Source organism: Protopterus annectens, chromosome 3.part0, assembly GCF_019279795.1.
Source record: "Protopterus annectens isolate FY-2018-M chromosome 3.part0, PAN1.0, whole genome shotgun sequence".
Classification (NCBI taxonomy): Eukaryota; Metazoa; Chordata; order Ceratodontiformes; family Protopteridae; genus Protopterus; species Protopterus annectens.
The window spans coordinates 142,588,051-142,601,866 of record NC_056731.1 but is presented as its reverse complement, the minus strand read 5'-3'; the positions used below and the strand labels follow the sequence as shown (position 1 = coordinate 142,601,866).

Here is a 13,816-nt window from a genome sequence, read left to right as displayed (position 1 = left end):
GGCCAGGCATCTAAGCTAAATATGATGCCAAGTTGTTCTGTATGTTTTCAACATCTTGACCATTTTATTTAGTTCACAGACTACAGGCTGCTATATATTTCATTGGGATCATACCTCTCAACCTCTTACCACAAGAAATCTGGACAAAGCCTAAGATAATGTGGGATAAAGGACCAAAAATAAAAACAGATTTTAAATATTGTCTTTATAAACTTAGAATGTCACTAGAATAACAGGATTTGTGTTGCCATGCTTTTTCAGAAGGATATTAAGTCTGAAACTCAAATATATGTCATTATTTAGTGACTTCAGTCCTCAGTGAGTTGTTAGAAAACCACAAGTTTTATGGGGACAGAACAAATATATGAGGCAAAAATCCAGACAGTTGTGTTTCCACACATTTTACAACATACTTCCACTAATTAATTTTGGTGTCTCTAGCAAAGTATATGAAGTACTCAAATAAAAAGTCTGATGAAAGCAGAACTGTTCTGGTTGGCAAATTACCACCCTATATTAAAAGCTATTGAGACATGTGCCTCCACCCCCCCCCACACACCCACACCTACATACATGCACAAAAAAAAAATACAAAAACAAGACATGCAGAGAGAGAGAGCAAAGGAGAAAAAGTGCAAAGCTGCAAGACACTTAGTCCTCCCTTTCAAGAGCTAATTCTGGAGATTACAGCGAGCAAGATGGTAAAGGAAATAACTATTTTGTGTTAATCAAAAGCCCCATTGCAACACAAATAAAGGCATTGAGAGCAGGGAAGCCAACAGGATTTTTTGCAGCGTGGTGCAAACCCAGAGCCCCCCCCACACACACACACATACACACACACACACAGTCATTCCAGTGTCCCATTGCTTGGATATTTCTCCCCAGTTGCCATAAACACTGTTCAAAGCTCTGAGTGTGCATACTGTTTTATGCTTTACTTCTACAATTATTACACACATTTGGATTTAGTTTACAACTTTTACTTCAAATTTTATAGCACAAAAACTGATAGACATTTGTTAAACAAAGCAACTCTTACAGTAAAAACAAACAACATTTAAATGTCTCGAAACTCACATTCACTGAAGCAGCTTGAAACCCACATCCAAAAAAATGCATTTGGTCAGTGGCAGGTTAAGTTTACCTTTCGGATGTATTCAGATCATAAGCCCCTTGCACACATTGTTAGGACCGTGCAAAAGTTCTTTGATTCACCTTCCTGATTGTATTAATTATAAAATATAATAGAATTACATCCCTTATATTAACTATAATATATAAGTGAATTATATCCCGTGTATAATCCATCACTTGTTACAATGTGTTTTAAATTTAAAGTTTTGAATATTTTTTCAGGAAGCAATAATTAAAAGAAAATTAATCTCCCAGGCTGTCCATTCCAGGGGCGTGCAAGTGCACCCTCTTGCACCTGCCTGCTGGCACCCGTGACGGAGGAAATGTTTAAATGAAGAACGATGTAAAAGTTTTAGTGATGCAGAGAAGTAAATCAATGATAATTGGGTTGACTGATAAGGACATGAATATAATACTGAAGAGGAAGTAAAATATGTAGATATTTAATTGGCTTTTGCTAGACAAATATTATGCCCTTAAATTAAGTAATAATAAGGTAACCAGTGCAGCAAGCACACATGTACGATCAGCAGAGAAAGCATCCACATTGTTATCCCTTAATCTTTGTGGCATACTAAAAGATATAGTATATGTATGTACACAGTTAAGCATAAACAAACAAACCCAGATACTGTACTGTACTGTACAAGGATTCGATAGTATATAATGCATACGACAAAAGTATGCATGGTAGCATCCAAAAATGAAAAGTTCAGAAATGAGCAGGATACTGCAGCCAGTTTGAAAAAGGTACAGATGTGTAAGGACTTATTACCGTAGCAGATGTTCGAATACATCACTGTTGCAGTCGTTCTGACTGCACAGAGTTCCACCACAGAAGATCTGAATGTCCAGTCCTCCTTCCAGAAATCAGAACCTTTCTCTTCTGGGATGTCAGCCTGCCTCCAACATAAAACAGCCACTTGCATGTGATATTAGATTTTTTTGCTGTTGCATTTCATACTTCATGCAGCACAGTGTTGACATCTGAATTCCAGCATGGTTTAGCCTCTAGAGCTCAGGACAGATACGTCCCCCGTTGGGAAACATCCTTTTAGTTTTTTTCTCATGCACTGCCAAATGATGCTTAAGGCAGTCTGCACCTTTTATACCAGAATAGAGTGGTGAATCAACTCCACAGACTGAAGACAGATCCACAGGAACTGATGTTAAACAGGGATGTCTTTCTTCAGACAGTGGTTTTGTGTGGTTTCCCAAAGTTAAACCTGATTGCATCGCCCATCAACAGACAACTGAAAAACTTCTGCATAAGATCATTAAACAAGGAGGTTTGAAAACTGTTTAAGTTCTCCATCAGATGGACGAGTCTCTTCCTATATGCATTCTTTTAATAATAATGATACTAATACCTATTTGTTAACCGAGTAAGACACACCGTCCCTTCTCAGGGACAAACCTGGAGCAATTTCTTATTAAATGACTTGGTCAAGGATGCACAGTAAGCAAATGAGGGCTGAGGATCCAAACCCTGAGCCACAGGAACTACAGCTCACACACACTCTTAGCCCTCTACACTAACTGCCCAGGATGATCCAAAAAATAATAGGTCTAGAGATTTTTTAGGTTATTACGAGCCAATGGATCAGGAAGATAATTTACAGAAAAGATACTGCTAGTCCTACCACATGCTATCTGTATCCCTTTCCCTACGGACTTTTTGAGTGAAACCAGGAATGTAATTTAATTATTTATCTAGTCTTTAAAATGCATTTGAAGAGTGTGTGGGAAGTTCTTCTCAAGAGGAGAAGAATTATTTGCATGAGTTATCTATCATGACAGCAGGTTTGGATTATATTTTAGTGAAGGTTAAGCTCTTTACTATGGGTGATCATTGAGTTGCTGGCATTAAGCAGGTCACACAGGACAGGGTAATTTGAGGCCTTGTAGAACAGGCTGCAGTCACTCATAAAGGGCATCTATGAAAGTGGGAAAAGAAATTGGGCTTGAAGACATTCCAGATAGGTAATGAAACCCAGACACTATTTTCTTTTTGAGGACATGTTGGGTATTTTTCATTGGATCATATGCTTGTACAGGTACACGCAGGAAGGAACAAAGTACTCTATTATAGGACTAATAAAGAAGGTGGGTAGAGAGGTATGTTAACAACCCTAATCATGACTGAAACACTCTTGGTAATTAGCTGGGCTAAAGAGAAGGATTTCTTTCTGCATCTTAGTCCCTCTTGTAAAATCCCCCAGAGGAGTTGATGGCTCCAAGTTCACAACCATCAGCAGACATGGTCAGCCAAAGGTCCTTTTTGTCAGATATAATATCACAGAAGCGAATACTGGACAAGAACAGACCCAGTACAGACCACATTGGGGGGGAATGGGGGACATCACTGGTAATCAGCCTTTTCAAGGAGAGTGTACCACCCAATGTCAATTTGCTAGGTTCTGTCTGTGACTCCCTTTGCTATCTATTTAGTTCACTCAAGAGTTTTCATTTATTTTGATAGACATTTGATAACTATCTATGATGCATAAGTCAGTAATAGTGTTGTAGGCCTTGGCTAGATCAAAGTCAGTTGTGTACACTGACTTGCCCATGTCTAAGGACTCAGCACAATTTTCAAAGTAAACAACCATATTAATCTACCATCCACATACCAAAACTGAATTGAGTCAAGGGACTTTATTCTGCCAAAGTCCATGTTTATGAGTTCCATAATAATGCATTCTGTTATCTTACAAATAAGGTTTGTAAGAGGAGATCTCAGGTATAGAACTCCTTTCAGAAACCGTTTCTCAACAAACAGAAGAAAGAGTAGGACACATAGACAGACATGCTGAAATGACTGCAAGATGAATCTTTATAGAGGAATAAGTGAGGCCAAAGGGAAGTAACTAAACAAATACTTAAGCACCAGTAGTACAAAATTCTTGATGGGGGTCCTGGTTATTTGGTAGACACCAACCAGAAAATCCTTTCCACTTACCAACATAGAACATTCCAGCAGCATTTTTTCTTGATCCTTTAGAACCTGCTGTACATCCTCATGAAATAAGTGACTAAATGATATTAGAATCAAATAATCCAGGCAGTCAGATGTAGTAGATTGATACTGGGGTGTATCAAACTCACCCCTCCTTGTGTAAGTAGATCCAGTCTGTGAGGAAACTTGTGGTAACTGCTCTTGTTCAATTCCATAAGAAGGGATAACCTGTGTTGCCTGAGTAAAAATGGGGTCAGTACAATTATTTTGGGATATCCTTTCTAATCTTCTGAATTTCCCTGGATATCAGTGGAACAGATGTAAATGTATAAAAGAACATTAACATTAAAAATGCATCTTCCAGGTTGCTTGCAAAGAACCCAGGAAAAGACCTTGTTTAGTTTTCTGTTTTGAAAGGAGGTGAATGCATTTATTTGAGTTGTCCACCATACCTGGATAAATAAGTGGAAGACCCCCCTCATTCAATTTTCATTTGTGAAGGTCTGACCCCTGGTCCTGCTCAGATGGTCTAGCAATAAGTTTTGCTCTGACAGAATCTAAGATGGTTGGGTGATTAAGGAATGCTGAGAAGCTATCTCCCAAGCCATCAATGTCAACCTGCCTTGCTGCTTGCTGATATACTACATGCCATTTTGCACATATTTATTTGCAGTGTAGTATAGGGCACAAAATCCAAGGCAGTCAAAACAAGCAGATCAACGTGGTGTAGTTGATAAAAATAGTTTTAATACTCGAATTCCAAAATGCAGTAAAAAGGCTCTACACAAAGTCACACACAATCAATGTTAAGTGTGCTTTCAACTTGTATAATACAAAGCTTCATCAGAACTGAACAGAAAGAACTCAACTGCAGAGGTACAGGAGATGTCCAGTGGGATAATTACTAAGATCACTCTGGGCAGTTAACATGAAAAGAACATAACGGGTAGCCTTGCAATCACCTTGGAATTTTTACACAAGTTTACACAGCAAGACAAGGTATCATTTACCTCTCTTTATTATTTGCTATAACGTGCGGGGCACTTAATGAAAGAGCAAATAGAACTATACATATTCACACAATGGAGGTTAGTCGTGGGACAGATTTCTTGATTTGCCAGATTATTCAATGCACTGGATCATTATCAGGGTCCTGAAAGAATGGGAAAGGCCCCATCATTCAATACATCTACATTGTATATCAATATGTATATCAATTTTATATATATATATATATATATATATATATATATATATATATATATATATATATATATATATATATTCAGAGACACACACACACACACACACACATATATATATATATATATATCTATCTTCATCGAAATTTTAAAAAAATTACCTAAAATGCCAACAAAAAACAAAAAAAAAACAACGAAACTCAGAAACAAGAGCGACACCAAAACAACAACAACATACACACACAACATAACAACAAACACAAACACAACAAACACACACCAACAACACACACAACACACACACACACACACACAAACAACTTACAACACACACACAACTAACCACAGCATACACTAACCCACAACCAAAACCCCCAACCCCAACCTAAGGTCACCCACTCATCACACACTCACCAACCCCCTCTCCTAACCTAACTCCTTATCACCCCACCCCTACCAACACACAACCTACACAACACACTTACCTTACCCACTACACGCACTCACGCCTAACCCTAACCCTTACCCTCCCCCCTACCCCTACCCACACAACCACACACACCAACACACTCACTTACACTACACACTCCAACCCCTAACCCTAACCCACTAACCTCACCCCTCCCTACTACTAACCTACTACTTACCAGCACACTTACCTTACCTTACTTACCCCATCGCAGCTTCTCTTCCGTTGGTGTCTTCCCTTCCTCCGGTCTTCTGCTTCTGCCTTTCTTCTCTCTGGCGGTGTGTGACTTCGACATTCGTTTCGTCGGTTATCCGTTGTGTCGGTATTTTAAAGTGTCGATGAACTCAGATAGACCCATATATATATATATATATATATAAATATAAATATAAATATATATATATATATATATATATATATATATATATATACATACATATAAACTTCAGTAGATGAAATCCAACTTATCCCTTATCTGACTTTCAAAAGACTGAAACGGAAAACCTGAAACTCCAGAAGTCTGACCATTCAGAAAAATGACAGATCACTACAGGTAAGTAACTGCTTGGCCAGCATGTTAACCTTTGCCCCTTACCACCACGACAGTGCAATCTTGGAATTGGTATATTTAGTCGGGGGGGGGGTGCAGCCCCTCCAACATAAAGAGGTGTTGGGGCAAAGCCCTCAAAAGGGTGGGTTTTCTTTGCTTCAGTTTTGGGCGAGTGGTTACTTACCAATAGTGATCTGTCGGTGTTCCAAGTGGTCGGTCTTCTGTAGTTTCACATAGGTTCATAGGTTCATAGGTTCATACTAGGTTATCTGCCCTAGGGCATTTATAAACCTAGCCAGAGTGTGTATGGCTTTCGCCACCCATTTTAAATTAATTTTGCTATGCCCTTTTTCGAGGTTAGTATACTGTGCCTCTGTCTAACAGTGACACAGAAGTGATACCCGGGGTAAACCTACGATCTCCCATCCACTCATCAAGATTCCTCTTGAAGAGAGTCAATGAGGGACTCTGCCTAACCTGGACTGGGATTTTATTCCAGACTGAAGGGAGCCTCTGGGTTATGAATCTGTCCCTCCAGCATGTCCTATTTATTTCAGTGCTGAGGTTCAAGTCCCTCGAGCGCGTAGCTCGATGGGATTTGGATTTTCTGAGGTGTAGCATGTCCATTAATTCCGGGTTGGACATGGCTTTATACGTCAGGCACAGATCGCCTCTGAGCAGGCAGTATGCCACTGAGTAGAGCTGGAGTTTCTTTAACCGGGCAGCATACAGCATCTATTTGAGCCCCTTGATCCTCTTGGTAAGGTACTTTTGGGGTCTTTCCAGTTGCTGCAGGTGTCTGGTAAGGTACATCCCAAAAGGGGCATTGTACTCAATTATGGGCCTGATGAGGGATGAGTAAAGAGGCAAGATGACCTCCCCTGATCTAGATGTGAATCCCTTCATGATTAGGTGGGCTATATAAAATGTTTTTCTAACAACTTTGGCCACGTGGTTGTCAAATGAGAGATTGCTATCAACTTGGGTCCCCAGGTCCCTAATTACTTCTTCTGTACTTAATGGATTACCACCTATGTGGTAATTTGTGGGCACTTTGTTTTTGCCAAAGGGGATGACTATACACTTTCTGGCATTTAGCTTGAGGCCATGGCTCTGGCACCAGTTGTCTGTTTCTATGAGGCCCTTTTGGAGGATGCTTGTGTCGGCTGGAGAGTCTATTATGGTGCCCAGTTTGCAGTCATCTGTGAACTTGCTCAGCCACAGTCCTTCCATGTTGGCCTGTACCTCCGAGAAATATATACCGAACAAGAGAGGTCCCAGGACTGAGCTTTGTGGGACGCCTCTTGTAACTGGATTGGAGTCTGACATGGCTCCAGCTATTCTAACCATGTGGGTTCTGTCCTTGAGCCAGTTTGCAACCCATCTAGTGACATAGGGGTTTATATTTAAGCTGGTGAGCTTATCTATAATGCCCGAGTGGGGTATTGTATCAAAGGCTTTTGCGAGGTCCAGGTGGGCTGCGTGGACCACCTTCCCCTTGTCAATGGCCTTGGTGACTGTTTCAAAGAAATCAACCAGGTTTAAGAGGCAGGATCTGCCCTTAACAAAGACGAACTGGGTAGGATCCAGTGTCTGTAGGTCCCCAATATCTTTATTTATAAGGTCCATGATGATCCTTTCCATAGCTTTGCAGACCAAGCTAGTGAGACTTATGGGGCGATAGTTTCCAGGATCCGTTGAGGCACCACCTTTGTGAAGAGGGACCACTGCTGCTGTACGCCACTCTTTGGGTACATATCCTGTAGTAAGGCTGAGATTGAACAGTAGTTTTAGGTTTTGGTTTAGCTCTTCTTGGAGTTCATGTAGGACACAGCCCGGGACACCGTCTGGTCCCATTGATGCTGTGTTTCTTGCTTTGGAGAGGGCAGCTATTACCTGAGCATCTGAGATGTCAGGGGGGCAGCACTCTGCTGGGATAGATATTAGCCCTTTTGGTGGGGGGGGGGAGTTTGCGCTGAACCTGTCAGCTAGGATGTTGGCAATGTCTGTGGGTTCGGTGTATTTTTTGTCATTTTGGACTAATTCTGAGCATATCTGGGAATTCCCACCCAGGCTCCTAAGATAGCTAAAGAAAGCCTTGTGATTATCCTTAGTGTCCTGTGCAATTTTTCTCTCAAATCTGGCCTTAGACGATTTTATTAGTGCCCGTAGTTTTTTGCTAATACTGATCAGAGATGCCTTCCCTTTTTGGGATTTTGCTCAATCATGTAGTAGCTTCCTCCTTCTATTGTATAGTTTGTTTATGGCTGGGGTCCACCAGACAGGATGTCTGCCTTTGGAGGATTGGGTCTTGGTTTTATTTGGGATTGCATAATCCATGCATTCCTGAAGGTGTTCATAGAATGCGTTTATAAAGGATTTTGCGGTCTGGGCCGTATTATCCACAGGTCCGGGGGCTTTGAAGGATTCCACCTCAGTTTTGAGGAGTGTGAAATTTGCTTTAGAGAAGTTTTCACTATGGTTTTCTGGGCATGGGGTGGGGTCGGGATGTGAATATCCAGTGAGATTAGTTTATGGTCTGATCTTACCAGTGAGGGATACACTTCTGGTCTGGAGCATAGAGTCCCCATGTTGGTGATGATCAGGTCCAGTATGTTTTCCCCTCTTGTGGGAGTGGTAACAAGTTGTTCCATAGCATTTGAGTTTATAAATTCTAGGAACCTTTGGGATAGGGTGTTGGAGCTAGAGTAATGCTCCCAGTCTATGGTTGGGTAGTTGAAGTCACCCAATATAATGGTGTTTGGAGAGACCTTCATATTTTCCAGTGTTCTCAGGAAGGCTGAGTGCGGTTCCTGGGTTTGGGAGGGTGGTCTGTAGCAGGCTATAAACTGGAAGGCAGTTTTACCCACTGTTAGTTGCACATGGATAGTCTCTGATGCTTCGTGCTGTGCCACCAACCTGGAAGTATGGGTATCTTTGACGAATATTGATACTCCCCCTCCTTTTGTGGTTTGGTCCAAGTTTTGGGACTGAAAAGCATGGTATGAGGTATAACCTGGTAGTGCTGGGGTGCTCTCGAGATCCTTGAACCAGGTTTCTGTTACTGCACAGATATCGATGTTCTCCATGCTAAGGAGAGTTTCGAGTGCATGCATCTTGAGGTTTAGACTTCTGGCATTGAGTAGCATTACTCTTAGTTTCTTATCCCTTGTGATACCTATGGAGGTGGGTTTGTCTTTTGAGCCTCGCATAAAAAAGGCACTATGGGGGTAGCAAGAGCCTTTGCCAATATCCGAAAGCCCAGGGGTGACAGGTGCAAGCCGTCCCTAGCGAAGCATCATGGCTTGTCGAGCATGTCTTCCCAGGCTGACAGGCATTGTATCCCCTTTGAATGACACCAATACTTAAGCCAATTGTTGAAATTGATAATCTTGTCTTCATACTGTGGCATCATTCTTGGTGAGGGTAAGATGCTACTCAAGGTCAGGGTCATACCGGCCTGGGCTACATGCTCAGAGAGCTCCTCTATGTCTCTTTTCATGTAATCCAGGTAGGTACGTCTCAGGTCATTCACACCAGCATGGACAATGACTGAGTCATATTTGTACTTGCCTTGGAGTGACCTGAGTGCTTGTGTTATGTGGCGGTTCCTAGCGCCTGACAGGCAGCTCACCGTGACCCTCTCCTTGTTCAGCCTGGTGAGTGGGACGTCAGTGTGCCTAATGATAGAGTCACCTATTACAAGTGTATCAGGTGTGTTGTTTAGCCTTAAGGGCTGTGACTGTTTGGCACACTGGCTTTGTGAGCTATGTGTTGCACGTCTTTTGTTTTGGGGTAGCGGTTGCTTGGGTGTCTGCTTTGGAGGTCTCTGCTGCTTAGGCAGATTTTTATTTAGAGGCTCCGAGTATGTTTTTGTGTGTTTATGTGTTTGGTTTGCTGTCGTGGTAGGTCTATGTGAGACTGGAATTGTAGTGAGTGTGGTTTCCTTCTCCTCCTGACTGGTTACGCCAGTACTGAGTTGAGAGAGCTTAGCCTCCAGTTTGGCTATATGGTTGCATCTCTCACATGTTGGAACTTGTTGGGAGGAGGAGAGGGTTGTCTGTGTACATGAGGCAGTTGTAACATTGCCTCAAGATTCCCAGATTCACCAGCTGGACTGGAGAGGAGATTGACAACTGATCTTTGGACATGCTAGAATAGTATTGGGAATTTCTTTATAATTGAAAAAAATGGCCAATGGGGAGCAAGGTACTCAAGGGGAGTTTGTGAGGGTGTAGTGCTTTTAATTTTTTAGTGCTGACTTATATAATTGCTTTAGTGAGCAAGTGCCAGGTAACTTAAATGCAAAAATGACAAACAGTAACTTTCTTTCAATTGAAACAAGGAAATAAGTACAGTAAGCAATGCAGATATCACTAGGGATCCACAGAAGCGCTGAAAAGCCGCGTTTTAGGTGGAATTAGCTTTTCAGGGAAATAACAAGCATACAAACAAAACTAGATTCAGCAGGCCTGGATCTAGTCTATGCTACAGCAAACAAGGTGTATCAATTACAGTAAGAAATAGTTCAAATATGCAGGCACTATAAGCCTTTAACCAGAAATTCCCAGCACATTTTTTGTCTCGGTCATATATATATATATATATATATATATATATATATATATATATATACATATATACATATAAATATATATATATATATATATATTATACACACACACACACACACACACACACACACATCTATCTATATATACATATAGCTATAAATATGTGTATGTGTATATGTGATATATCTCTGTGATCACAGGCCTAGGTTATCCTGAAGAAGGAAGATCGATAGTATAAAGTGAGATGCCTAGTGATTTTTAACATCTATATTTACAACAGAATGCATGGGGGAAGACTTATTGGGGGCACCGGGACTAAAACAAGAAGTGGAACAATACTTGTTCATATTTAATGGACTCTTGATAGTGTACAGTAAAGCAAACAGAACAGATGTAGGAAGATGGACTGCTCAAGGAGTTCCAATGGCAATCTGTGACAGGAAATGATATCTTTGTGAACCATAAATTACTTCTGCTACCTCATTATATATACCATGTGACATAATCCCTAAAAAAATACAGTCCAAGCAAGGACCGAAAATGTACATTTTAACATGCGCAGCAATGTCACAAGGGAAACTGGGTACATGTCAAAATCTCGACATTTACAAATGTCCAATGATATAAGGTCAAAGCACAAGCATCCTTGTCAGAAATGTCAAATAATAGAAGTAAACAGGAGCCTGTAGTGTGTGATCATGGTACAGCTGGGATCTGGGAATTTGCTCTTTTCCTGCAGTACTGCAATCTCAAAGTTAGCATAACTAATTAGTAGGGAGTGTGGAGGCATAACATCCCCTCTCACACATGAGGGGTGCAAGGGGGGCTTGCCACCTTAAAAAAATGCTTTTAAGTTTTTTTTTTCCCTTTGGCATTTTGATTTTGATGTTTGGAATGTAAATGTTTTTCACTCAATATTCCAAATTTTGATGAAAAGACATGAATCTGAGAAACCATAAGCAGATAGTCTTCTGGAAACTAAAAGAAAGCAGACAAGAGTTATAGACAGAAACCCAGCATCATGCAAGCACAATTCAAACTTTGGAAGAAACATTTCTTAAAAAAAAGACAAGTTTAATTCAAGGGAATGTCAAAATGAAGCTAATAGTGGGTTCACTTGGTGGACACATGAAGTATGTATTTAAAAAAGGGGTCATGGACATCTGGAAGGCTTTCTATCAGTGAAAATAGGGTTGAAACTGTGAAATAATGTGCGCAGTGTGGCACCAGTATGCAGAAATTCATACATGACAAATAAGCATAGGAAGTTAAGTATGAACCCAGATCCGATCTGCAATGAGACGGCATACTGGGAAATGTCAGACTACTAGTACAAATTTTGCCACTTCCAGATCAAGTCAGACTATAGTTAGAATAAACACTCTACGATGGTATAGAAGGCGCACTTACTGCTGCTTGCCGATGGGTATTGGATAGAATTCCATGAATCTTTACTTTGTCCTTGTCCATTTGATCAATATTTACCCACAAGTCGCTGCTGGCTGAATCAGATGGCCCATATATCCTAGACATATAGTAGTTGTGATCTGTATCCTCCTATAGAAAAGAAACATTAACACAAAATTTTGTTTTAGTTAAATATTTTCTATAACACTCTACAGCAAATTAGGACTCATACACTATACAGTATATAACATAATTATGCAATGTAAAAGTTTCACACAGTAACTTGACAAGCATCAGAATAATTTGCACAGGTTGTCTTAAGAAGGTTTCCTTCAAATAACAATTTCAAAAATAGCCACATTTTCAGTAAAGCAGGTGATTGTTCAAAACTTCTCCAAGAAAAATGTTAAATTAACTAGTCATGAAAGAGCCATAAAATAAGCTCCATTTACAAATGATCAGGAAAATTTAATTGAAATTTCAGAACTGACAACTAGAACACTTGGACAAAAGCACCTTTTTGAAATGTGGTTTGCTGTGCAAGTAGACAAAATTGTACAGGAACTCAGGCTTTTGTGGTAACCAGCTGTCGGGGTAGGGTTAAGGAGCAATGGTTAAGGGATGAAGTGGGTAAGATAGGTTTAGAATAGGGCGAGTGACAATTTAAGGTTAGACAGGAAGTGGTTTGGTCTGTTTTGGTGTTGGGTCACGAACATAGTCATCTGCTGATTCATGCCCAAGCGACCAGAGATGTAATCAGGTATTCTTGGCGGCAAATTGGTTTTGGTTTGAGGGTGTGGACTGGGTAGGTAATGATTTAAGATTGCTATTTCTTTTTTCTTTTTTGATGTAATTGGGGTCTTGAGTTTAATACATCAATATTAATTAGAACTATAAGTGTTTGAGTCCAGGTTGTGGTGAGTGTCCTTGCCCTGCTTTATCGGTGTGTGATTTACTTTGGGGCTGGTCGTGTGTTCAGTATGCGTGCAGTTCCGTTTGGTCAGTTACCTTTGGTTGTCTAGATGTTGAGGGGTAGCTAGTTGTTTACTATCAGTATTCTCTGGATTTAGTCATTTTGTATACCTAGCTGGCAGTGTTAGTACAGTAATGAGTGAATCCACAAATGGTTGGTTGGTGAGGGCCATTTGCATGTGGGATTGGATTGCGGTTAGCAGGGTGGGCTGTGTTGCAGTGGAAGAGGTTTGCTTTGACTTTTCTGGTGATGGTAAAATGTTGGAAAGTAGTGCTCTGGTGTTAAAGTGGTTTGTAGAAGTAGTCAGTTGTCTTGCTGCTTGCAAAATTCTCTGAGAGTCAGATAAGAAAAGGACAAGAAGAGATGAGGAAAAAAAAGAAGGGAAAGAGAAGGAGAAAAGGGAAATGAGAAAAAAGAAAATAAATTAGCTATGAGGTGTGCTTACCTATGGTGTTAAGCCGCTGGAGGTTTAGTCAGGTGGGTGTGGGAGGAGGTACTTCAGGAACTGAACATGAGCTCTTGGTTGTTTGGTGAATGTTTTGTTG

At 40.6% G+C, this 13,816-nt stretch overlaps 1 protein-coding gene across 2 annotated transcripts in view; it reads right to left on the bottom strand.

The window, feature by feature from the left end:
* PLXDC2 (plexin domain containing 2) overlaps window positions 1-13,816 on the bottom strand; it is a 3,345,655-nt gene that overhangs the window by 1,730,921 nt on the left and 1,600,918 nt on the right. For both annotated transcript variants that reach the window (XM_044064643.1, XM_044064642.1), the window contains exon 3: window positions 12,302-12,448. In XM_044064643.1, the coding sequence (XP_043920578.1) occupies window positions 12,302-12,448 (147 nt within the window). The remainder of the gene's footprint in view (window positions 1-12,301; window positions 12,449-13,816) is intronic.